Source organism: Perna viridis, chromosome 2 (genome assembly GCF_037379345.1).
Source record: "Perna viridis isolate PV_CMFRI_1.1 ecotype Kerala chromosome 2, ASM3737934v1, whole genome shotgun sequence".
Taxonomy (NCBI): Eukaryota; Metazoa; Mollusca; class Bivalvia; order Mytilida; family Mytilidae; genus Perna; species Perna viridis.
The window spans coordinates 68,312,629-68,340,372 of NC_142446.1; the positions used below are offsets into that span (position 1 = coordinate 68,312,629).

At 31.9% G+C, this 27,744-nt stretch overlaps 2 protein-coding genes across 4 annotated transcripts; both read right to left on the reverse strand.

Annotated features, from left to right (window-relative positions):
* Positions 1 to 7,259: 7,259 nt before the first annotated feature.
* Positions 7,260 to 12,531, reverse strand: LOC148626650 (plasminogen-like). Of its 2 annotated transcripts, none has more exons than XM_088571246.1 (3): positions 12,276 to 12,531; positions 8,104 to 8,331; positions 7,260 to 7,792 (listed from the first exon to the last, which is right to left on the reverse strand). In XM_088571246.1, exons 1-3 carry the CDS (start codon positions 12,337 to 12,339, stop codon positions 7,404 to 7,406), a joined length of 681 nt encoding a protein of 226 aa, XP_088427372.1. In that variant the 5' UTR covers positions 12,340 to 12,531; the 3' UTR covers positions 7,260 to 7,403. The 2 variants fall into 2 exon arrangements, with proteins under 2 accessions (XP_088427372.1, XP_088427373.1); XM_088571247.1 differs by having other exon boundaries at positions 7,461 to 7,584.
* Positions 12,532 to 20,214: 7,683 nt separating this feature from the next.
* On the reverse strand, positions 20,215 to 27,363 carry LOC148626651 (uncharacterized). Of its 2 annotated transcripts, XR_015920127.1 has the most exons (5): positions 26,925 to 27,363; positions 25,900 to 26,008; positions 25,043 to 25,426; positions 23,404 to 23,475; positions 20,215 to 21,017 (listed from the first exon to the last, which is right to left on the reverse strand). XR_015920127.1 is itself a non-coding variant. In XM_088570815.1 (3 exons), the coding sequence occupies exons 1-3, from the start codon at positions 27,267 to 27,269 to the stop codon at positions 25,062 to 25,064; spliced, it is 819 nt and encodes a 272-aa protein (XP_088426941.1). In that variant the 5' UTR covers positions 27,270 to 27,357; the 3' UTR covers positions 24,984 to 25,061. The 2 variants fall into 2 exon arrangements, 1 of the variants encoding a protein (XP_088426941.1); XM_088570815.1 differs by lacking the exons at positions 20,215 to 21,017; positions 23,404 to 23,475 and having other exon boundaries at positions 24,984 to 25,426; positions 26,925 to 27,357.
* Between the last annotated feature and the right edge of the window lie 381 nt (positions 27,364 to 27,744).

The following is a 27,744-nucleotide window of genomic DNA, read 5'->3' on the forward strand; positions in this document are numbered from 1 at the left end:
CCAGTACGCAATTAAAATCGTTCGTGACCTTCTCGCCATTTAACATTTTCAATGTATGCGACGTGTTTCATGGGAGGGAGTAATCAAGGGAACCAAGGTTATAGCGGCAATCAAAAGAATGCAGAATCCAATCAAGGGACAAAGACCAGAAATGAAAAACAAAAACACACAACAAAGAAGAAATGGGAGAAATCAATCATCCGTCGGCCTTGATTTCTCCACTCTTTAGTGGAGGATCCCTTTTATTTTAGTTATACGTCTTGTGATATTAAAAAGTGAAGAAGCCAGGCTACAAATACTAAATTAGACATTATTCACCGAAATATTCTTTTAACTCCTATGTGTTATTCGGTGATCTGCACTAATTGTTATTCTATAAATAAAACGAAATCCAAACAACAATAAATTGATTTTTGGGTATTGTTTTCAGATCTTTTGTAAAATGATTGCTTAAAAAGTGTTCATATAGGAAGTTAAAATGTTAAAGATAAAGTCTTGTTAACGATATGCCAGTAATTCTAGAAAAAAAATATTACATGAAGGGCCTTGGTAATATACGCTCAGACGCTTTTAGTTTGATAATTAAGGAATCAAACACTGCAGCACTCTTAAGGAGAAGATTCACACACTTCCGAACTACTAAACATATACATCAAGTTCTGTACAAAAAGTTTAAAAATCAGAAAGAGTGATGCATAGTACTGCACTTCAATTCACGAAAAACAAACGGATCAATTATACCAAGTGAAAAAATCAGTGGTCTTAGTCTATGGGTTGGGAGGGTCCCCCGTCAACCCACACTCATCAACTTCTTTGTGATTTTCGGGTACCTATGTAACTCCTATTACCAAATCAATCTGTCACCAAAGAATATATTGGATTCTTTTTCAGTGTAAGCCTATATCTGTACGCCACTGGGTCAAAAAGCCAAGACTTTTTGGACTCAATTGTTTGAGCCTCTAAGATTTCTGGGATAGCATGTGAAACCAAACTAAACATATTTAGGTATCATTGTGCATCCCAATGTCTCAGCTTCATAATGGTTTCATGAAAGGTGCGGTAACACTTAGAGTTTTTCGGTCAAAAAGAAAAAAATATACCTCTACCCCACCGACAAATCGCTTAAATTGACATATTTTTCAAAGTAAAACCCCTAGAGTATTATTGCCTCAGTAAAAAATGGCTAATATGGTATTTTCTATTTAGTAGTATCACAATTCATACTTCTGGAGTTCTTTTGATGATTTTTGGCGATTTCCGTAGTCAGAATTAATAAAAAAAATGTAAAAATGGGATTTTTGATTTTTCGGTCAAAAATTCGACACCACAAGTTATTACTCAACTAAATCGTAAAAATTTGGTTTCATTCGATAGATAATTTAATTTTCTACATAAATGAATCAAGAAAGAACTACTTTTCAAAAAAAGAATTTTCCAAAAATATTAAAAATTTTACTCCAACCCCTAGAAAACTGGTCTCAGTATCAAACAGAATTTTCATGGCTGGGGTTGCAATTTTTCACCTAATTGGACTTGGAAAAGTTTAAATATTTATTACGCAGGCTCATTACAAAGCTGAGACACTACATAATTGTATTTGAATATACAAAAGCTCATTTGAAGTACGATATTTGAAAAAAAAATGCCATTTATAGGTGAAATTGACGGAAAAATGAATGTCCGAAAATTAAAAACTCATTATTGTCACATTGAAACTGAAAAATACGCCCCTTAAATGACAAGATATGTTGAATACTTTGATAATCAAAATAAATGTACCTAACATGTCTATTGTACACCATTTATCTGCCAAAAATTAATATTATAGTTCTCTTTAAGGCATTGTTTTCATGGGTGGGGGTGGCAATTTTTTAACTAACTTGACTTTGAAAAGTTCAAATGTTTATTACTTGGGCTCATTTTGAAGCTAAGACACTATATTAATATACCGTATCACACACAAAAGCTTGTTTAAACTACGGTAATATGAAAAAAGACAATATTGGGTGATATAGAAGAAAATTCTGAAATTCTGAAAATTCCACTTTTTCCGATTTTATAGTTATTGTCACCCAAAAAGAAAACTCTAAGCGCCTTAATTGATTAGATATATTAGGAACATCCTTATCTTAATTATGATTGCCTAAAATATGAGTTCTACATTGTCAGTATGCTGTGAATGAGAATTCTGTTTGATACTGGGACCAGTTTTCTAGGGGTTGGGGTAATACTTTTAACATTTTTTGAATTGTTTTTTTTGAAAAGTAGTTTTTCGTGGTTCATTTATGTAGAAAATTAAATTATCTATCGAATAATACCAAATTATAACTTGTGGAGTCGAATTTATGTGACTTTTGATAGAAAATTCGAAAAACCCACTTTTTTGATAAATTCTGACTACGAATATCGCCAAAAAGTCATCAAAAGAACCCATGAAGTGTGAAATGTGATAATACTAATCAGAAAATACTATATAAGCCATTTTATTACAGAAGCAAAACTACTCTAGGGGTTTTGACATTGAAAAATATGTAAATTTAAGCGATTTTCCGGTGATTCGGTAAATCAAAAAACTACTTTAAAAAAAAAATTCAAAAAATGTTAAAAATATTACCCCAACCCCTAGAAAACTGGTCCCAGTATCAAACAGAACAACGACAAGTAAAATGTAGTAAAAAAAAAACAAAAATGCTTCAGTTTATTTTTTGGCGACAACAGGATTCGTAAATGAGAGGTATAAGGGTACCTGAAAATCATATTTTGGTTGATGAGTTGGGGGTGCACGGGGTGTGGGTGGGGGTTATCTCAGCGCACGTTCTATCTCATCATATTAAACATATTTCCCATTTTATTTTGTTTAACATGAAAAAAAAATGAAAGAATCGATTTTTGTTTCATGTTTTGGTAGAGAATTCCGTCGCTGAATTTAGCGTATTTCAATTTCTTTATGAGGTGATTAGTACTTTATGTTAACAATTGTTTTTTTTTTTTGTGAATCTCGACCTTTCTATACAAATGCTACTGAAATGAGACACGTTTACAATATACAGAAACTTGCAATATCTAATATATATTTGTATTTCCTTATTTTGAATCCAGTAGGTCGATGTAACTGCTGTTTGACTATAGGCCCCTGGGGTATTCACTAGTCAAATATATGGACTCAGACTAACTGACGTGAATTAACATAGAAAATTTTCATTGAAACATGTGTAAAGCTGCAATGATCTTATACTTTATTTCAAGCTGCTAAGGCAATCACATTTACGTAACCTATATAACATAACATTAATTTCCTAAATTAAGATATGATAAGAAATCACTTACCACTTTTAACTTCTGCAAAAAGTACAACGAGTATGCAACTAAAGATGACTATTGAGTTTCCCATTTGAATCATGTGTTGCACTATACCTCCTTCCACATAACAATGTATTCTGTTACAATCCAATAACGTCTACTTTATATTCTTAGAGTGACATAGGATGCATTTCCTTTAAGTACCATTCTGTGAAAGAACCAGGCACTGGGTGGAACATATTTTTTCTTAAATTGGTCTTTTTTGCCTTGAACATTATCTATACATCTAAAAAAAGCTATTTCAAATTATCCTGAATCATCTGTGGTGCATATTTTCTTTGATTGCTTATATAGGGAAAAGGTGCAGAAAAATATTCCCCCATTTTCCCATAGTGCGTTTTAACTAAATTTGACCTATCAATATCTCAAAAGGGCAAGCATTAAAAACATTTTGATGGACACTTCCGGAGGTTATGATGTATAAATACTTAGATAATACAATGAAATCTCTGAGTGTTTTACCACAACTTATACATATTTTGCCAGAATCTTACACAAAGAAGTGCTTTAACATTAAGACAAAAAATGGATGAGATCACTGTATGCATAATAATACGTTGCTACGAGTAAATGAATATAAATAAGGTTTTCAAACTAAGAAATGCCAACCAAAATTTGAATGTTAAATCATTAATTTGTATTACTACTTGATGAGTTTTTAAGATGTTCATATTGTACATACATAATATAAAATGCTTTTGTATACATAAATGCTCCAATGAGCAATTCACATATTGAAAAAAAAAATAACGGAACAATTGTATGTTTAATATATATGAAAACATTGATGTAGAAAAAGAGATCTGAAAGAAAGATGTTCTAGATTTATATCGCGAATCTTTTCCACTAAATATTGACCTTGATCTCATATACAATATAAAAAATTGCAATACATGATTAAAAAACACATATTAAGATATTATAACAATTGTTTGTATTTTCCGTAATTGTTTCACAATAATTACAGTATATGATAAAAAAGCAAAAATAGAGAAAGTATGTAGGTGTACAGGCTCTTAACTGGCTCTTAACTGTAATAACTCCAAGGACTATTAAAACAGTCACATCTAAAACAGCCGAGGATCTGTTGTCCACCTCTTTGTCTTCGCCATGTAGACGATAACTTCGGCCTGTCGATGAAAAGAGCCGTTTGAAGTCTAACTTTTTCTGTAAAAATGATAATCTTCTTTTCTTCCTCTCATAGATTACCGTTGAAATAGTTTTATCAAAATATTTGTGGATGTTGTAGTCACACTTTCAATTGTGTTAACTAAAATAAAGATATAAAGTTACGACTTATTAAAATACACTTTAAAAAATTGGGATATGCAAATTAAGGAAACACGATATGCTTAACATGTTGGTTTGAACATCAAGTTATCAAATTTGCAGTTTAAGTTGCTCACAAGCTGTTGTAGTCAAACCACAGACCTGCAATTTTTTGTCAAAAATCACAAAATCATGTTTACATTTTTTTGGTGAGTCGTAAAAGATTAACTTAATAAGTCAGTGTTCTCAATATATCTATCATAGTGGACTTCCCATAGTGCATTTCAACTAACTTTATCCTTTCAGTATCTTTAAAAAGGCGAGCGATACAAACACTTTGATGGATATTTCTGGAGCTTAAGATGTACAAATACTATAAGATGATGCAAGGAATCTCTGCCTTTTCTAATTCATGTGCCACACCTTAAACACATATTTCCTGATTCTTAGACTGAGTAGTATTTAAAAAATAAAAAGAAAATAATTGATCATGTCACCGTTCGCATAATTATACGTTGTTACTGCGTATGAGTAAATGAATATAAATAAGGCTTTCAGATTAAGAAATGCCAATTAAAAATTGAAATTTCAAAAAATGATATGTTCTTAAGATGCTAGTATTTTACATACAAAAGGTGAAATGATTTTGTTAAAATGACTGCTCAAATGAGCAATTTTCATATCATAAAGTGAACAGAATTAAACAATTTCAATATAATTCAATAGATGAAAAAAAAAATTGAAAAAAAGTTTTGCAAAATAAAAAAAAGATGTTCTAGATTTATACCGTGACTCTTTTGCACTAAATATTAAGATTTAACTCTTTGACTTTTATGTTACATTCCATATACGATATAACAAAGTGGCAATACATGATTTAAAATACATACTGAGGTGTAGAAGCAATTGATTGTATTTTCCAAAATTGTTTCCTTTATTTACAATAATTACTGTATAAGATTAAAAAAAATAAAAAAATAAAAAAAATTAAAAAAAACAAAAAAACAAAACAAAACAACAAAAAACAAACAAGAAAAGAGATAGCCAGGTACAAGCTCTAATGTCTGATCAGGAAACGATTATTGATTGATAAGTGAAAGATGAATAATATCAGATAAATAGTCGTTTTTATATGATATTTATTTAAAAGCGAAGAAGTTGTGTTTCGCAGCTTCTGCTTGTCTTTCTGATGTGTACCGTGAAATGGGAAATATGAGTCAGTAAAGTGTGCATTGCCTTGTAGAACATATGCAATACCACAGTCTTTATGCCTTCATGAAAAAAGTAAAATAAAAATTAAAATAAAATGAAACGATGTGAAAATTCGCAGAGTGTTCCTTCAATTTGTCAATGAAATAAGATAAGGTCATATTTTTTACTTCACTTCTTAAGTATTTTAAGCATTTGCTTATGATTTATTGTTTCATCAGTAATATTATTGTATCGTTGTATGAATTGATATGTAAAAGTAAGCAAGGGAACTGAGATTCCAGAGGAATCAAAGGAATGTAATCTAGGGACAAAGAAGAGACAAGGAAAACAGACCCATACAGCAAAGAACAATAAACAATATAATACATATGAAGTAACAAAAGCAAATGAGCAATTCGGACTCCACTAAAAACTAGGAGCATGTACCAGGTGCACCGGTAGGATAAGCGTCCTCTGCTTTTCTAGAAACACTCCCTGAGTTGCTCATAAAAAGTCAAGTCCGGGGTAGACGAAAGAGGAAAGGAAAACTATGACACGTTGAACAAATCAGTTTTTATGGTGAAGATGGATACACCGTATCAATTCACGAGTTCAAGATGACGATCATAAAACTTCTGCAGTGATTATTTTAACCTTGTAGCAGCATAACCCAGTTCTAGAAACCTAGTTGTAAGAAGTCTAGAGCGATAAAAAAGTCTGCGTTATTACAGCCTGCTCTGGCACAACGTATGAGATGTGACAACTTCATACGCAAGTGCTAAAGTACGTCTAGAATAGGAAGGTTTGACATGTTTTGAACTTTGAAAATAATGTTTATTGTCTTTTCTCATTGTATTGTTTAGATTTTTGGAAGGTATTACTTTTAATTTCAGTTTCCATTATACATATTATATCTAAATAATCCTGTCTACCAGGAGTTCCGTTAGTTGTTGAACTTGTAATCGAAAAGACTACCAATACATGTTTATCTGCTTCAAACCTTGACCTTTGTCTATTAAAGATGACACAGAGCATTATACATCGAACCTCCATGATAAATGTGATACTTTCGACCATTATCTAAATTGTATACTTTCCCCTTCTTTGTGGCAACATACGAACATAAGCCTACTTAATACAATTCTAACAGTTGATTTGTTAAAGCTGATTAAGTAAAGACTAAAATGAACCCATGTAACCACCTTGTCAAATTTAAACCCATGGTGTCGAAATATTGCATATGATGATTCGGGTAAATATCTGAAATATTTGCTGGGTTGTTGGTCCTTGTCAGACCATATTGGAAATATTAATTAAAGAGAACCAGGAAAAGAAAAAAATGTATTCTACTTGACTGCTAAAATAGTTTATTTCAACAAACGAGGTGAAATTTTGAGATTTAGAATCATGTAAAATATGTACGACATAACTTTGGAGAGTAACAACGGATATTGAAGTATTTTAACACATCGTAAAGTATTGACATTGTTGTCATATATAAGTTTTTATCCTTTTGATAGTCAGCAATAATTCAAATGAATTTATGCATATTTTATTTCTTTCGATTTGACATATTTAATGTTTTAAAAAAATTGTTTCGCATTTATGACTGTTTTAGTCCGACAAAACCTTGTTATGTCTCCAAGGACTATTAAAACAATCACTGTCAATATGACTGCAACTCCTACGAAGCCCATAGAGACTGCCGAGGGTCTGTTGTCGGCAGCACTTCTTTTTCTCCGCCATGTAGACGATAATTTCGACCTGTCAATGGAAAGAGCCTTTTGAATTCTAACTTTTTCAGCAACAATGATCATTTCTTTTTCTTCTTTTGTTAGATTACCGTTGAAAAAGTTTAACCAAAACATTTGTCTGTCGACACAAATACACGAACACGCCATGTGCGATGTGTTTTCATTGCCAATAAGTTGTAGAGTAGTGGCTATGGTAGTAATACTTTCACTGGTGTTTACTAAAATAAATATTAAAACACTTTAAAACTGGAAGATAAAAGTCAATTAAATATTATGTTTATTTTAATCTAAAGCTTCAAGCTCTGTGTGTAATTGTAATTGTTCATTGACCGTTTAGACCTCAGTCGAAAATCACTGAATTATGTTTACACATATTTGTGAGTCATAAAACATAAATTCCACTTGTCAGTGTTCCAAATGTTTCAAATTTATTGTACAATACTTCTTTATATTTTTAAATAAATTAAGCATTTTTGTGTATTCAAAACATGTTACTTCGTAGCAACGTAACACCTTCCCTAACACTTACGACACGCTTCAATATCACATCTTTCCCATCTTGTTGTGGTTGATACTGTGTAACACCATATAAAGCCATCATTACTTGGGTTTCTGCAGTAGTTTTCTGAAAAGTGGCTTGGTGTATACATAACAACATGTGGATAATTTGTATCCCATCTTTGACACGAGAAACCAGATTTAGTAACATTGATTTTCCCTTTGTAATGAGGTATTCCTTTTACATATTCGAAGCAATCTAAAATGTAGAAAATAAACTTTATAAACAAAACACCGTCTGTCGCACTGTTTTGGAATTTTACAAAGGCTTTGTCATGTTCACGGATAATGGGCATGATATAATAAAACCTGTATAAACCAAACCATCGTAGACCTTAAAATAAGTTCGGTTTAGACCGTTGTTCGGTTAACCAAGGTTAAAAATAAATTCAAACTGACAAAATTTAAAAGTGTCTGGTTTAGACAGGGTTTTAGAATGTTCAAGAGTAATCAAGGTAATCAAAAGAATGTAATCCAGGGGCAAAGACCAGACATGGAAAACAGACATACACAAATAACAAAAGCAAATGAGGAACTCGGACTCCTCTAAAACCTGGGAGCATAGACTCTGTGCACCGGTAGGGTAAGCGTCCTCTGCTTTTCTAGAAACACTTGCCGAGTTGCTTATAAAAAGTCAAGTCCGGGGTAGACAGACGAGGAAAGGAAAACTATAACCCGTTGAATAAATCAGTTTTCCATGGTGCAGATGGATACACCATAATGATCCACGAGTGCATGAAGACAACCATAAAACTTCTGTAGTGATGACTTCAATCTTGTAGTAACATAACCCTGTTCTAGAAGCCTATCTGTTCTAGCGCGATACAAAAGTCTGCGTAGTTTCGGGAAGCTTTGGCATAACGTATGAGTTGTGATATGAACACTCCATATGCATGTGCTAAAGGGATGTTGCCACAGACGAAAGTACAGTTGACAATTCTGAATAAAAAATCCGGTTTCCACAGGTTTCACTGTATATCGTAATCAAGTGTTTACGAAATATTGTAAATGCTGTGGCTGCTTTTTATTAACATTTCTAAGAATGTTTCGAAACAAGTTTAACGTTTTAAATATAGTGCACCAATCAATAAGTCGACATTACGACAAGTCAATACTTTCTATAACTTGATAATATAATCAATGTATTTTATGTTCAGAAATAAGCTTATCTGTTATAAAGACAAATACTTAACTTGACTCTTACCCTACCGGTGCAACTGGCCCAGCTCTCAATTTGCAGTGGAGTCCGAGTTGCTCATTCACTTTTGTTACTTTGTGTATACTATTTCAGTTACTTTATGCTCTTTTGTTGTGTTTGTAATTTCAAGTCTGGTCTTCGTCCCTGGATTACATTCTTTTGATTTCCACTAGAATCATGGTTCCCTTGATTACTCTTTATTTACGGGAACATAAAATTATAATAGAAATAATATATAATTCACTGTCAATACTTCCGTGAACTTCCGCTAAAAATTGATTTATTTATTTTATTTGTAAAGTTGTTGTTGCTAATAATATGAAAATATTATTAATTTTTATAACTGACTCCTATAATAAAAATGGTTTTGTTATGAAACAGTTCTATTAACGCCTTTCATATATCTATTCGTTAGTTTGGCGAAATTAGAAACGTTGTTTCCTGCTGTTTTCAGTAACAGTCAATGTTACGATGCTGCTGGTTGTTAAGCATAATCTGTTTGCCTGTTGTGTTACGTTTTACTTGCCTTGCGTTGCCTTGCGTAGAATTTGGGAAAGGACAACCAATTTAAGTTGAACAATGAAGTTAGTTAAATAATATGTTTTATTTATTGAGGGACCTTTTACAGCTAAGTATGGGTTTTGTCCATCTTTGAACTATGTTTTGTGACCTATAGAATTGTTCGTTACTTGGCTTTTGGTGGATGACTGTCTCAATGTCAAGCATACCACATCTCCTTTTTTTTATATCCATAGCTTTCCTATATCTTAATTTGTCACGATTCCATTGTTTATTCTAATTTATTCAGCAAGTGTCTTATGTATGTAACGGTGACATGATTACATTAATATTGCAATTTTTATTCGGTAGAAACAAATCCATACTGTTTTATTACAAGCGACCACGATGCCATTGGTTTTATGATTTGTGTCAAACATTCTGCAATTATATCGGGTTTCCTAGGACGGTGTTTTCGGTGGACAATGCCATTTCTTTTCGTTTATTAAACAAATCTCATTTATTCACGAGTATGGTATTCACAAATACTTGATTGTTGGCCCATCCATGTATATTCGTGTTTCGGGCGAACTAAAATAAAATATCAATAGAAGGGTCAAAACATAAGTGCCGTCCTTTATATGTTAAATATGTTGTGACATGTGAACTGCTCAATTGCCCATTTTTTTCTGTCTGAAGTGACGTAAGAAGAAGGAAATGACGTATGTAGTTAGCAAGTGAATGTCACAGACGCATCATTCGTGTCAAAGAAAGTCTTGCACATTTTAATTGGTCCAGACATTACCCATAACAATTACAAATGGCTCCATTCCTCATAGGCAAAGTCTAAAACCATATTAAACTTAGCTTTATTGCTTCATGAGTTAATATTTTCTAAGACAAATTTAAGTAAAGACCTGCACTATAAACAGACACCTGACCTATTCTAATTTATCTACCCTTGAACGAATTTATTTTATTTATTAATATTTCATGTATTGAACTTTAATCTGATAATGTTGTGAATGAGTAAATATCAAAAAACGACAATGATCTGATCAATTAAACAGTTTTTTTTTAATAAGATTGCTTATCAGTTTAAAAACAATACGCAGTTTGTCTTTAAAATAATAATCAAAAGCACTAGTGCAAAATATGCAAAGGCTTTTGTTTTCTACTGCCCAAAACAATCGACATCTTGTTCTCCCTAGCTTGACAAAGTTGCCCGGAATGAAAACACCACAGATTTAAAGGACTCATGTGCATGTGTACTCATATTTCTGTTAGTTCTAAGCCGTATTACTTTATGTTCATTGTTAGGTGTCACTGGTTCCCTGTTTAGTCTCTATCCTTGGAATATCTCTGTTTTATTTCGGCTGGAAGCCTTAGAGACAGTTGCCAGGATTTTAAAAAATCAGAAGAACATTAAAATAAAGTATGAACATGACTACAATATAAACTTGTAGTAAATAATAAAAATTATTTACAATTTGCCATCCAGATGAATTGATGTATCAAAAGAAACTGCGTTTTTCTAGCCAACTGCCACGCGCTGGTTTATAAGGAACACAAGCACAAAGAAATGACTGATTGTAATTGTCAGCAGATCCATCCACACACAAATGTACTTAAGATTTGGGGGAACAATAGGTACCATTGCCTTGAAGTAATCGTATTGATTCTGTACAAATAAATAAAGCTCCCGACACATCGATAGTATGCATTTGTTCAACATATTGTTAACCAACGACAAATTAGCTCCTTCCAATAGTTGTTTGCCAGGCTTATACATCAGGAAATATATATGTTTAATGAAAAATAAACTCACTGAAAACATCATTGAAATTTGAACGGAAACAACGCTTAGTGTCGTCATTTTTACAAATAAATCGTGTAACAGCTTGTTAATCGTTTCTGTCAGGTTTAAGTATTTTAACACAATATTATACTAAAAAGTCTTTTAAGTTAGCCAGCTAAAAGAGTTACTTCAAAACATGCAGGAAACTGCAATAAGGAATGTATCCCTTTCATGGCTGCACATTTCTGTTCTCTTTTTCCATTGAATTATTATTGAAATTTTAAAGGATCGTTTGCATCTGCAACAATCGATTTCAGGAAATATAATGTTACAAGCGAAAGGCCTTATATATTGAATCATAAATTTTCAGTTACAACATGAACATAAAATCTGTATCATGTTTGATCAATTGAATTATGAATAAATTGTCATGTCTACAACTTTCACCGTGTCCTGTTATTCTAAGTTTTAAAAGTTGATGTTTTTTTTGCAATTATAGAATGGTCTAAGAATACTGATGTTCCTATATTCTGATATTTGGTTTTAGTTTTGTCTACTTTCATTCAAGATATTATAGTTTCAGTAATGACTTTATTTAATCTTTAAGAATGCATTTCTTCGTTCGAAAATATAAAGAGAGATGACTTACCGCTTTTCGCTCTTGCAATAAGTAAAAATAATGAAACACTACAGATAATGTCTGTGATTTCCATCTTATACGTTCCAGTTTTACGAAAACTATGTGGTCTTATAATAATTTCACGGTCTTCCTGGTAAAAGAGACAATCCAATAAGCATTATGATTAACACGGGATCTTTTTAATAACATGTATAAGAAGAATGACGTATGAGTAGAGAAAATTGTTGTTCACGTTTGCATGAGGGGAAATACCAATCAAAATACAGTACAATGAATTATATTATGGAATTTACACAGAATTTAAATAAAGAGAATTGAATAATTGTGTTTGAATTGTTGCTAAAATGAGCAATTCTGATATTGATAAAAGAATGAAAAGAGACAATAGTTTGTTCGGTGAAAGAATGATTAACTCTAAGAGTGCATGTATGCAAGAGAAGTTTTTAAACATCAAAGTTGCACTTACGTACATTCAACTTTCTGCACATTTTGTTTACTTTTTAAATCAGGTGAAGTTTAGATGAACAGAGAAATAAATGTAACCCCCTAACAAAAAAAAAAAAACAAAACAAAACAAACAAACAAACAAACAAACAAACAACAAATAAACAAACAAACAAACAAACAACACAAAGCACAACAAAACAAAACAAAACAATAAAAACAAACAAACCAAAAAAGAAAACAGAAAAAAAAAACGTGAAAGTTGATAGCATTTTGAAGTTATTGTGTTTTTATTCAATAGTTTTGCATTTAGTATTACGGATGGCCTGTTCATACCTTAACCCGGGAATTTTCAAGTACCAATATACTGATGTTCCTGGAGCTAGAGTAATTACATCTTATATTTTAAGATTTTACGGAGTTTTATAATTGTTACACAATTTTGTTACACACCATTCAATGACGCACGCGGGTGATAAAACTTTTTGACAAGTCTGCCTGTCCGTCTGGCGCAGCAGTCATAGCATGTTGTATTATTATCGAAACTAATTTTTGACAGATTTCCTTCACACTGTACACGTGAAGAAAAAAATGTCTAGCAGTTTTGAAAGCTTTAAAGGAAATTATTTTTTAAAGAAATCCGTCAAGATGACAACTGTTTGATCGTGAGAAATGATTGAATTATGACAATACTTGAATAGTTCTTTGAAAAATGGAGTTAAAAGCTTGATTGAATTTTTGTTACAGACATACCACTGTTTTGAACATTTGGACCTAATTTTTCAGATAATTTCAATTTGGGCGCATGAGTTTGCTGTCAAGAGTTTTGATTGTTTAATTATTTATTCATTTTATGACTGACCTCTCCTAATACAGATATCGTAGTCTAAGAAAATTCCATTGATTAATTATATCTCTAGGGTGCAATATGCAGTTACATTTAGGCGCACTGTTTTTCAAACAAAATTTACCCGGTGAAATTTTGCAAGACTTAAAATTAAAAGTTAAAATTTGGTGGATACATCGATTAAATGTAGGTAAGTTGTACATAGACAGATATAATGTTTCAGCCCCCTGTCGGATTAGGTTCTCTTTTTAGCATTAGCTGGCTGATTTTCAAAATACCTAATTTCGCACGAAATTTAGGAACTAAAATTGCGAGAAAACAAATCGAAGGATATTTTTTTCATTTATTTTTACCTGTTTTCCACTTCCTCCATACATGTTTTCCACCTACTCCATATATGTTTTCCACCTCCTCCATACATGTTTTTCTCTTGAGATAATTTATAAATTATATTTCTTATATTTCTTATCAGTTTGATATCGACCAAACATTTGACCTAACTGTAAAGTACTACTTAATAAAGAACACAAAGTGAGCTAAACGTGCATGTGCGTGAATATTAATTTCACCGGATGGTTCACCGTAATGATTTTCGGCCAACTTGATAATACATGATAATCTCCAGAAACGGCATTAAAAGTGAAGTTTTGTAGCAAGAAAATAATTGATTAAAAATAATCATAACCAATGAAGGAAACAATATTAGCGTTATTTTTTTTTACAATTGAAAATATACATTCGTCTTCCATGCATTCCTTTTTAATTTTTCTGCTTCAACAAATATTCATGTAAATGTTCAGGAAACAATGCATGTACGTTCGCATCCTTCTCCACCTTCTGTATAAGAGTAATCAAGGGAACCAAGGTTATAGCGGTAATCAAAAGAATGTAATCCAGGGACAAAGACCAGACATGGAAAACAGACATACATAACAAAGAACATAAAGTAACTAAAATCATACATACAAAGTAACAAAAGTAAATGAGCAACTCGGATTCCACTGAAAACTGGGAGCATGGTCCAGGTGCACCGGTAGGGTAAGGTCCTCTGCTTTTCTAGAAACATTAGACAAACGAGGAAAGGAAATCTATGACCCGTTGAATAAATCAGTTTTCATGGTGCTGATGGATACACCATAACGATCCACGAGTTCATGATGACGACAATAAAACTTCTGTAGTGATGACTTCAATCTTGTAGCAACATAACCCTGTTCCAGAAGCTATTTGTTAGAGTTCTAGCGCGATACAAAAAGTCTGCGTAGTTTCGACAAGCTCTGGCATAACGTATGAGTTGTGATACGAACACTCCATACGCAGGAGCCGAAGGGATGTTGCCACAGATGAAAAAAAAGTTGACAATTCTGAATTATAAGTCATCACGTTTGTCATAAAGTTTGGTCAGTAGTTTTCCTCTACCATCGATTTCTAAGTGTAAGTCAAGATATGAGGCTGACTTCACAGTGTCTGTAGTATCATTTATCTAAAGTTCTTTTGGGTAGATGCGATGTATCAAATCCCCAAAATTAGGATTGTTTAAAGATAATACGTCATCTATATAGCGGAAACTGAGATTGAAGGATCTAGCCAAACGATATTCTTTCTTTCTGATCAGATCAGCTATCAAGTCAGCCTCATAAGAGTGAAGGAATGGGTCAGTAAGTAAAGGAGCACAATTTGTTCCCATTGGAATGCCGACCGTTTGTTGAAAAACACGTCCGCCATACTGGACAAATATGTTGTCGATTACAAATTCCAGCATTTTGAAAACATTTTACTCTGTATATTTGGAAGATGATTTGGAATTATTTCTTACAAAGTGTGAGGAATCTCTACCAAGAACTATATATTTGTATCTAGGTGTACCATCTTTTTTGGAAAAACAACGATGTATAATGTTTTTAAGTCGGGATTTTAACTGAGTATGGGGAATAAAAGTATACAGTGTTGAAAAATCATATCTTTTAATGACATTATATTCAGATAATAGTCTTGAACTGATTGTCTCAAAAAGATCTCTCGAATTTTTCAGGATCCACATTGAATTAATACCACTACGGGAGTAACAAGTTTTGTGGTAGGACTGCAGACCCTCTTTGACAGTTGTGAGTATAGAAGTTAAAAGTTTTGAAAGAGGTTTGGTGGTGCATTTTGCAGATCCAGCTATGAAACGTTGTTTGTATGGATTCTTGTGAAGTTTAGGAATCCAGTACATAGACGGTAAATCGTCCTTGGTTGAGAGACCAAACGAAGATAACACAGATTTATGGTTTTCCACAATCTCTTCTCTGGAGAGAGTGGTAGCAGTGTAGATCTTATCACTGCTATTATTTTCTACGTCTACCTCTGATAATAAACATTGGATTTGAAACGTTTTGCAGACAAAAACAATGTTGTTTTGGGCTTTGTCTACTGGTACGACAACATATTTTTCATGTATAGTAGACAATGTTTTTGCTACATCGGGGTTTTGAAAACTTAAAACTTTCATTCGTTTCAAATTAAAGACCTCACGGCCTTTAACCACTCTGACAGAGAATCAATGTCTTCTTGTTCTCGTTTTATCCATTTTATTGCATAGTCCTCGACGGCATCCAAAAGAACTTTAAAGTTATAATTCTAATTTATGGAGCGTGGTTTACGGTACTTGGGACCTTTAGAAAGGATATTACGCAGAGATTCGTTTTCGATAATGATAAACGTAACGACGTGACCAGAAGGACCATATTTGAATGGAGAGGTTTTGCAAGAACAGTCAGGTGGTTTAGCCTTGCAATAGCCTTTTATAATTGAAAATTTTGGATGCAATGGGTGAAGTATAGGAATATGAAATAGTTGGTATGGATTTGTCTTTGAAATATGGGGGAAATTTGTTGGTAACGTTTTTGTGATGGAGGATGTTAGCCAAATTAATTGCATCTATACCTTTGTTGACAAACGGTAGTGGAAGATATGATCGTTTTTCTTCATCTTGACTTTTAACACAAAGTGGTTTAAAGAGTCTGTGGAAACCAATATCTAAAATGATGGCAATAAGTCTGTTTAATGATGAGGTGGGGTCAGAAAGAGGACTGTCAAGACTTGTTTTGTAAAGGGAGCGTAGTAGAGTGAGAGTTATAGAATAAAGTTTGGTTCTAATGTGATGAAGTCCAAGAGGTTTTTGTATGAAAGGGAGGAGACCATCTGTGGAGACATCATGTAACTTAGGTCACATGTAGTGGCGATGGCCATGACTCCTTTCCCGTCTTGGATTTTTTTTTCAAATAAATTCCTCACATTTATGCTATTGTTATATTGGCTTGAAAGGTTTCCTATACCTTTGATGTTGTCATTGCATCCTTAAGGTATTGCAGTACCTAGTCTGCGTATCCAGTACTCCTCGCTATCCCTACGATAAATTTTATTTAGAACGGGACTGTTCGTAGGACGGTAATTTTTTTCTTAAATACGAACTTTCATGCATTAAATTTGATAGTATATCTGTAGCTACCAAAGAACAAAAGTGTCATATTATCGTGCGTTTAGTTTGAAATTTTGTTAAAATAAAATTTCTAGATATATTGAGTTATTGTTAATTAGACAAAAAAATTACTTCCAAGTTAAAATTATATTACATACCTTTATACGTATCGTTCCCGTCATCTGAGAAATTTGATACTAATTTAAAATCCGTGAAAAGAATGGAAGAATGAAATAAAAAAGATCCGCAAGACAAAACGAACATAAAGAACAGAGAAAAAATCATCTTTACATTTAATATCATAAAACTATTTATATTAAACATCAGGAAAAAATTACATTACTCTCGATAGATTATTTCCTATTATAATTGTGTTGATAAAAAAGAATTATGAAATATTGATTAAAAATATAAACACTCATCGTGTTGATTATTGCTTTATTCAAATTTATAACAGACGTGTTACTATTATACACTGTATTTTTAAATGTTTTACCGTATGTAACACAATTGTTTAATGTACAAGATTAAAGATACAATTGATATATGGAATAATGGTCGTAAACGACCCTAAACACTTCAAATGTAAGACCTAAGACTTATCTAACATTTATAACAGTAAATTAATTGATTTTGCCATCATATTCTATATATTATTATATAAATAGCATTGTTTTATTGAATGTTCCCAGTATAATATATTTCGATAATTCTAATTTGAAATACATTTGGTGATTTCATTCTAGGACTTTTTCCCCACAAAACATTACAACTTTGATATCAATCCGCCAATCACAGAATTAAAAATTCATGTTGAAAATATCGACAGATCATAAGACAATATATATAATAAATAGGATAACTAATTAGTTATCGTGAATAACAAAAATATGATCACTCGTGCCAAGAACAATTGAGGATTTAACTCGTGCTCGGAACACATCCGCTTACTCGTTAAATCTAGGCGTTCTTCGGCATCCACAATAATATTTTGGTTTTTCACTCTTTCCAAATACTTATTCCATTATTAAGTCCAGTTTAAACCAAACATATTGTGACTTTGTATAATGACATTAATGGGCTTTCAAATGTGTTTGGTTTAGACAGGTTTCACTTTATTTGTGCGTATTTTGTAAAATAAAAAATAGCAAACATTATATCAGTATATTCTTACTTTTTTTCTGCAACAAAACAAAAACAAAACTTTTGTTATGGTCACGAAATTGTTCATTCACCAATAAGCGAGAGTTGAATCTGATTGGATACACCAGTGTAAGTATTAAAGCAATGGTGGTAAGATTAATTTTGAAAAACGGTTATTTCATCTCGGTTTTTGTGTAAGTACAGCCGAAATATTTGATATTCAGAAGTGCTAAAATATTTTCGTTGCAATCACTGAGTTCAGTTTTCAAAAACAAAGGATCGATCCTTTCGACAGTTTAATAAATATTTAGTTTCTGGTAAAACAAGGGTGATTTCAAAATATTACCATGGTTACCGAGGCACAAGTTTCAATATGTAATGATATCATAACAAAAAAAAAATTACTCAGAGTGTTTAATGTTATCATATATTACCAAAGTCTTTCTATAAATTACATAGATTAAAAATGTAAAAGTAAACGATTCGGAGATTTAACTTTCTTAGACAACAGTTGTTGGTTTTAATGTCAATAAAAGAACCGTCAATCACACGCATAAAGCTTTGGATTATAAACAATATAACGAGAATAGGATTGGTGTATATATCAAAGATACAACAACCCCACTGGGATGAAAATATCAGCTCAAGGCTACCCATTGGTAAATTAGTTACCTCAAGACAGTTGTTTTCATTCTTACAAAAGAAACAAATGCCTAACACAAGATGAAAAGGGAGAAAATATATTTTTATCTATTTAGTAATTCATTTTCAGAACGAAAACGGAAAATATTTGAAACAGAGTAATGAAACTAATCAATTAATGGACGAGGGCGACATGTCTTTGTTTACCTATTAGGAGTCATCATTTTTTTTTAATACACCATTCATTTCCATTAACAGAATAATAAATCCGCTTTAAAATCGTCTTTTTCTTTTCATACAATTCTGTTATAGAATATCCTTGGCCAATAAAAATATCTCTTAAACTTTCCTTGCTATAAAGGTAGGGCGTGTCAACAGGATATACGAGCTAGTTAAGTACACGGACGTCTTTTTAAAAATCAGGTAAAGTGGGAAAGATTCGTAAGCTGTATTTAAAAGCCCAACGATTTATCAAAATACATTTTGTTCAATGAAATTTTCTCTTCGAAACGGTTACTATTTGATGACAGAAGATGTTTGATTTTTTTCCATTAGAATATCATAAAATTATAGTTTATGAACGGTTATCTCCCCCTGAATGTTTATCTGAAGTGCATTTCAATGACATTTTCTAGTGGCTCGTACCATGCTATTCTTAAAAAGTTGATATTTAAACAAGTTACCAAAACGTTATGTTCTTACGGCGATTTAAGTATCACACAAAGTTTACGTTACAAGTATTTTCAAAGGATGAGGGTATATATAGTTCTGTCGTTCCTACTAGAAGAAATGAAATTATCTCCCTTTGGTAAGCTTAAAATGTTTCAATTTTTAACATCAAAACAAATATTTTCATTTATGTTTTTAACGAAGTCTAAACCTAAAATAAATTTTCATTTGTAAAAGAACTAAACTAAGTTGTATGCGTGTTCAATCTGTTTATGTTGAAAAGTAAAAAAAAACAATTACGCCTAAGTGTAATGTTTTACGTTATTCGTTATACATATACTATAAGATTATAAGGCTAGACCTCGTCAGTGACGGATACAATATATGATATTTTCTTTCTTCTCTGTTGTGTGGATCCGTTGTTTTTAATTGGTATCTTAGATGCTTAATTTATCGAAAACAAGATATATTATAGGTGATAGAGTTACATGACCATATTATAATGTCAATATTGCATGTTTTTTTACTTTCATTCCAGCCAGAGAAGTATCGACAAAATTAAAATCGCAAGTATATAAAATTCGGTGTCATCAAGAGTATGTTCTGCTGAAAACGGAATTAACAGAGATGAGACAATTATAAAATCATGTTTTACCGTTGCGTCCTCAACAATATGTTAGTACTGCACTACTATATGTTAAAGATCACTGGCGTTTCTTGTGCTTAATAAGACAGACAGATCCCTGCTGTGTTTAATGTTTTCTAGGTACAATAGGTAAAATATAATAAGCACGTACATTTACTAATCATTGTTGATAATAATTTTTAGCAGAAATCAACAATTCTTATAATATTTTACAATATAAGTTTTAAAATTTAAAATATTTTTTTAAATGAGAAAAATATCAAATCACACTTGTTCATTAGAAATTAATGTGGGAACGCTTCTGCATTCGGCTGGAGACTCCTGGTATTTTATCATACGTTCCGTAATCTCCCATTGCTCTATCTGTCTCCTGGTTAACTCTTAAAACTCACCGCTTTCGGAATTTTCAGTATTCACCACTTACGCTGATTGGGAGAAAAAGGGAAGCCATGAAGCTTAGAAATGACAACACTTCAAATTAGGATCAAAATTACAGTGTTTTGGGTCCAAAACTAATTTTGTAATGTATGAAAATAAACTGTCACAAATTCTTGTATAGTTTTATGATAAAAAGGATTGTCTCTTATATGTCGTGAAAATGACGCTTGATCAAATTTCCGCTTCTTAAAATTATCAGAAGGGGGGTTTTCCTTCCAAGCATTCACATCTATGCAAATTGTACCTCCGCTCAAATGCATTAAAGTTTGTCATTTCAAAAAACTATTTTCATTTAAATGTCACGTGGATATTCTCAAATGATTCGCGGCTAGACCGCGCTTATAAATTGTCGCACTCCCTCCAAATTCACCACCCGGTACACACCTGTCTGTTTTTTTTTAAGATTAATAGGTATTTGGAAGAACATGGAATGAATACAAACGTGAAACAGGATGCAGCTAACTGAAATAAAGAAAACTTAATTAAAAACAAAACACAAATTGTATAGGATAAAACTTGCATGAAAATATTCGAAAAGACTACAAATGTTGTTTACAACAATTAGCACGACAGGACCGCTCGGTACCAATATTAGAACTTTAATGACAAATACTTAAACTACAAGTAGGCTATTGCGCACATCTATGATACATAACCTTTAAAAATTTACATGTACACCCGTGCACTTCATAAACTGTGCGTATCGGCAAAGTAATTCAACTAACTACGAGTCAGTGTTTACATTGTTTTGGCGTATACACTTTGCGAAATCGAATAAAAGAAAGGACATTTATATAAGTGTGCATTGTACATATTTTTTTCCGGATAGAGAAGGCAGACTTGAATAAACATTGTTAGATATATTGGACTGTTCTTTTCATTTCAAAAACAAAAATAAAGAAAATGACTTTTGATTTTCCGACATTCAAAATAAGGATCAGGAGAGAGTTACAAGCTTCATTTGCGCTTAATATTGTTGGATCGCATTAGGGATTTCCTGTAGAATAAATGAATAAATACACATTTTCAGTTTCAATGTTTTTTCGGTTAACCTGGACCTCACTATGAATTAAGTTGCAAAAGAGTGAAATAATGCTATTTCCTGTCCTGAATGACCTTCCAAAGGGTTTTGATCGCTTCGTGTCTCAATATTTACTTTTTAAATTACAAATTTAATGCATGAAATTACAAATTTAATGCATGAAATTAAAAATTTACGTTATAAATTACATTATTATTGAGGTTTTTTTTTCGAATTAATGAATTTTTTCCCATGATTATTTTAGTAGGCAGGAGAAGGCCTTATCGGCCCTCATCCTTTCGAATATAATTTAAAATGAGAAGCACGAGGTTAATTTAAATTGTTGAGTCATTGTTTGAGACAATTTGATCCATACAAAAAAGGTAAGGTCACAGGAAACTATCAAGTAGATAAAAATCAAAATTTCATTTTTAATAACAGCCTCGGTGGTATTATGATATTGAGCTGTCATCGGGTGTGTCAGGTCTGGGGTTCAATTTCCCTCGGATACATATAACATTAATTTAAATGATAAAAACGAAATAACAACCGGTTGGTCCGTTGTAACAAAGTGTAATCGGATAGATTTATCGTGTTTTTTTCTGTATGGGTTTTAAGTCAGTAAACTGGTAAATAAAAAAAATAAATGCAAAAAAGAATTTGAAAAGATAAACAGACCTTCCTCTTCAGAACTTAAGAAAGTACTGAGTTTACTTATACTGTAGTAGCATGATTAAGATTTCCTTATAAGATTTTGTTGAAGCTGATGCATTAGTAGATTTGTATAACGCATAATTCATTCGAATTAAATTTCTACAAATCAACTAAAGCTCTGGAAATTTCGACATACTAGAAATATGATTTCTGAACAACAGAGAGTGATAAGGACAAACAAAGAAAAGAATATTATATTGTTCGCTCAAAATAGTTTTGATCATACGCAAAGAGAGAAAATATATTACTACATACTATTGAAAATATTGCTTTTTCTTGTTACATAACCTCACCTTTTTGTGGAATTATGCTCGGATAAAGAGTGAATTTTGAAGAAAGCTAAATACCTCGATATTTTCCCATATATCAATTGGAAAATCTCATTTTTATAAACACAATTACAAATTTGATATTGTAACGTTCTTAATTTCATTGTTGATAGTGGCATTTATGTACGCTTATATAATTTACTGCAGTGTAACCAAAGTAACCAAAAGGAAAAATACTTGATTCGAAACATTCTATGACGGAATAATCTTACCAACAATGCCTGGCATTTATTGTATGAAACTGTTGTGTTTCATTGTCGAATTCAAACCACGATTACGTCATCTAATTTTAAGGTTTTGATAAAAAGTGAATAATTGCAAGGACTCTTTTTTCACGAACTTCTCTGAAACCACTTTTTGAAATCTCTAGATCCGGCCCTGGTATCATTTCGATTTTTTTTCTCTTTTTTTAATTTTATATATTGATTAATTCAAAACGCATTAATCGGAATTCTTTAATTATTTTTTCGAGCGTACAATATTTATTTTATGCGCACAAAATATTTTCTACTTTGTATGGCCCTATCAGCGCTCCATACTAAATTGTTCTGGTTTTATATAACAGAATACACAATATTTGTGTAATCGTTTTTGTGTATTTTTTTGTGTGTAATCTTTGTTGTGTATGTCTGTTTTCCATGTCTTGTATTTGTTCTTGAATTACATTCTGTTGATTACCACTAAAATCTTGGTTCCCTTGATTACTCTTTTAGTTGTTTTAAAAATAAAAGCCAAATAAATTCAAACGTTGACATGTTTTTAAATCGAAAAGTATAGGGCTTACCTAAGCCTGACTACAATCGTCTACTCGCTCTACTCTGACACCTGTATTGTTTATATAATCAAGCCATGCATTCTGCGAAATAAAACGTAGAAACAACACATTTCTAAGTTAAAGTGTCATTAGAAAATTAAGTTGGAATAATAAATTTAATGCTTATATTAACATTAATATTGCAAATCTTAACATGTCTTACATGTGTATTGAGGAGTAATCTCTCATCGGCAGAATTAGAATGAAATGTACAGGCACTAATCCAGCAAGTACCTTTACTCCATACAAGTTTTTATAGTCCGGATTACTTATCACAAAATTAACTTCTATTTATAAAACAAATTTTGCTGTGTTATACATGTGTTTAAGTAACTTCCCATTAACAGCATTAAAGCAAAAATGGAAATGTAAAATGATGTCATTGCATAAAACAAGTATAAAAAGTTCGGATTTAGCCGTTCATTTATTTAAAAAGACACATTAGATCGCTTTATTCTTAATTCACGTGAAATACGGGTCTTTTATGAGACAGTATGATTGATAAACATAATTAAAACAAAGCGTCAGGTGCAGTTATGAATTTCATCTTAATTAATCATGTTAATATTTTAAAAATTCGAAAATTAGGTAACTTACGGAGACCGTCAGACATAAATTGAGAATCTATTCGGATTTGTATAGAATTACAATAAACACCTCATTATAACCCTGCTCATTTTTTAATAGGATGAGTTACTGGTGTGATTGAATAACAACAATATGCCAACGACTGCGAAAAACGCCAAGATTAAGCGAGCACGCGGAACTTGTCCCGCGCACAAGTCAGATCTTCAAGCGTTCTTGACATAAATTACTTTCTTTTGGTTATTTTCGATTAATTATCCTATTGATTGTTTAGATGTTCTCTATAAATAATTGTTATTTTCAACGTTAATTTAATACTGTTTCAGATTGGTGTATTGATGTTAATGTTGTGACGTTCTAGCGGGAGAAAGTACACGAGTGAAATTACCGAATTTATCTGACAGCGTGTATTATCCAAATTTATTGCATATGGAGTCTTCGATTAATCTTTGTTATCTATGTAATAAATGATAATTGTATCAAGCTAGAACTCTAACAAATAGGCTTCTGGAACAGGGTTATGTTGCTACAAGATTGAAGTCATCACTACAGAAGTTGTATGATAGTCATCATGAACACGTGGATCGTTATTGTATATCCATCTGCACCATAAAAACTGATTCCTTCAACGGGACATAGTTGTCCTTTCCCCGATCTCTACCCTTGGCTTGATTTTTTATGAGCAACTCGGTGGGTGTTTCTAGAAAAGCAGATGACGCTTACCCTACCGGTGCACCTAGTCCATGCTCCCAGTTTTTAGTGGAGTCCGAGTTGCTCATTTGCTTTTGTTACTTTGTATGTATGATTTTAGTTATTTTATGTTCTTTGTTGTGTATATCTGTTTTACATGTCTGGTCTTTGTCCCTGGATTGCATTCTTTGGATTTCCGCTATAACATTGGTTCCCTTGATCACCCTTTTACAGTACTGTGGTTTCTAAAATATTAATGATAAATAACTATAAGATGTATAAAAAGTGTTTACACATTTTGTGATGGATTAAATTCTTTAAATACATTTAATACCACAAATATAAAAAAGACTTTATAGTCGTGATGCTCCCATGAAATTTCCTTTCATAGTTCTATACAGGTAGTAGTTGTTTGACAGTCTCATGCTTAGTTTGTCATATTGCTGTAAACGCAAAGGAATAAATATATTGCTTGTGCTATAAGTCGTTTTTCCTTTGCATAGTTTTATTGTTTTCCTTGCCACAATATTTGTTGTCTCTCCTGTGTCCAGCGATACCTCGTGTATAATTCTTACATCCTTTTCATTTGCTGCTCCCATGTGACATGACAATTGTACGCACGCATAGACATTGTATAGGCCATCTTCATGTATTTTAATGACTTTTGTATCATTCGATCCATCATATTGAGCATAAAGATCCGCTATTTCAGAAGTATCTGAAATAAATACATCCACAGATTCAGATTACTTTTTATTGAATTGTGGAACAATAAGTTTAGCATGTCTTTTTGTCTGTTCGTAGTTTACCAGTTTTTTGAAGATTTTGCGCCAACTGGTGAGTATATGGATTACATAAGTGTATCGCAATCGCCTCGGCAATCGTTCTGCTGCTTTGAGTCATTAAAAATCTGTAAAGCTGTGTATGGTGCACTCATCAAGCGGGGCAATGATGAGAGCAGAAGATGTGTAAAAGAAGTAAAAAATAATTAATATTCTCACTGAGTAGGAGCGTAGGAAAATGCGTGAACTGGGGATCGAATCTACACGATAATTAGATACCTCTCTACCAATCAAGCTCATGCGGAAATTATCCGACAAATAAAAACAATAAGATGTTATAATCATACAGAATAAACTAGATTGTGTTGGTTTAGTAAAACGCCTACGCATTCAATATGTATGCAGTTACCTGTTTTCCTGTTAGAACTGTATCCTCCTTTCTTTAAATATATTTGTGTTTTCTTGTCCTCATAATATTCTTGTGTATTATCGGATGATTCAAAGTACCTACCTGAAAACTAAATTCTCATATGTAAAGAAGCTTCTACCAATATTTTTTCATCCATAATCTATCTAAATTGGTTTGTATTGGCATGTTTTACAGGCTTTAAGAAAGTAATTACATGTACAAATCAATAACCACTTCTTAAGTAATGACCAATTCAGACTCTTTTGGACATTTGTCATGTATCTTTATCTTAATATGATAAAGAAATAGACAGGTAGAAACATTTTTACACTACGTTTCTTAGGTTGAATGTTGTACTGGTTTGTCTTTGGTTAAAACTATAGACAAGTCAATCGTTGCTGCTAGCATGCAGGATTTTTAAAATTACAAATCATATTCGGTTGAGTATCTGAAGTTAATGCTGACTTATGACTTGAACAATGCGTACAGTTTTAGAAAGCAAGATTTTTTGTCAAAGATTTTTGAGTTATTTTATCGCCTCTGATAAACGCAGTTATAGACAAACACGAAAAATGTTTTATACTCTATTGAATAATGCGATCGATATCAATGCCATTATAACTGGTCGTAAAGGTGTACCGACACGACAATTTATATCTTTCGATATAAAAATCGTATTGATGTCTAGTTTTTGTCTTTTATCTTTACGCTTTCCAATACCAGGAAAGACGAAAATATTTTTTAAAGCTTTCTTTGGTTGCATAATTTGCAGTCCTATTTAAACGACCAACTCAATTGCATAAAGCATTTTTATACTCTTTTATCCCATTGCGGAAAATGCTAAATATACCTGTGAATTTATTGCGATACGCATTTCATTTTTTCATTAAAATCTTTTCATTTATTCTTACTACTTTTATAAGTTTACTTTTGATTCCTGTCATTCAAGAATATAAATACTTTCATTACATTTGAAAATTACTCATTAGTTCGTTAACCCTTCAAATAATGATAATTATACTTACAAGCATTATAAATATGATGAGAGATTGTGTCACTTGAATGTTTTGAAATTTTCCCAGGTCCTTTGAATACAACATTGTGTCATTTATAGAAGTTTGATTCGATGGTAGCAAAACTCTATCGTCATTAAGAAGTGGTGTCGACACTTGAACAGGCAACTCCTTCTCATATAACTTTTTCAATTGATTATACACAAGATAAAGCAAAACCAAAAGAATCACTGAAGATACAAAAATTCCAAAAATAAACTTCTGAGTCCGACCTTTGCTTTTCCTAAATTTGACCTCTTTCTCAAAAGTTCGATTTTGTTCACCTTCTGTAATATTAACAGGTTCGTAAGGTTCCATTATTAATTAAGTTATGACGAATTTCAGTTTACATTCTGAAAGAAATCTGGTAGTTTCCCAAATTTATTTATGGAAACATGTAATCAATAACATTACGTTTATACCATGCAATTTAAAAGTCAGAGGGTAATTAGAATAAATTGCTTGATATGATATAAAAAATCTTAATTAAAAGCATTTTTGTATTTTGAATAACAGGGATATAAATTGTACACTTCCGTCTTGATATGAATATCTAAAGGTGATCCCTCGTAATAAAGCTACATATGGGTACCATAAAGGAAGTAATATACCATAACATATAAAAACAGTACTCTTTGAAAAATAATTGTTATTGTAATCTAGAGGCCCTGGAATTTGTTAGACGAAAATATATCCCAATCTTTGAAAAGTTTCCTTGATGTTGTTGTTCGTTTTGTTTTGTTTTGTTTGGTTTGTTTGGTTTTCTTTTTAGTATTTATACATCAATTTCTAA

Excerpts from the sequence above, each read along its gene's own strand:
- LOC148626650 (XM_088571246.1), bottom strand. The coding sequence starts at position 12,339 with ATGGAAATCACAGACATTATCTGTAGTGTTTCATTATTTTTACTTATT. Across the intron at positions 8,332-12,275 it reads TATTGCAAGAGCGAAAAGCG|ATTGCTTCGAATATGTAAAA; the intron begins GTAAGTCATCTC and ends TCTACATTTTAG. Across the intron at positions 7,793-8,103 it reads ATGTGATATTGAAGCGTGTC|TAAACACCAGTGAAAGTATT; the intron begins GTAAGTGTTAGG and ends TATTTATTTTAG.
- LOC148626651 (XM_088570815.1), bottom strand. The coding sequence starts at position 27,269 with ATGGAACCTTACGAACCTGTTAATATTACAGAAGGTGAACAAAATCGA. Across the intron at positions 26,009-26,924 it reads TCATCATATTTATAATGCTT|TTTTCAGGTAGGTACTTTGA; the intron begins GTAAGTATAATT and ends ATGAGAATTTAG. Across the intron at positions 25,427-25,899 it reads CAGTTCTAACAGGAAAACAG|ATACTTCTGAAATAGCGGAT; the intron begins GTAACTGCATAC and ends TATTTATTTCAG.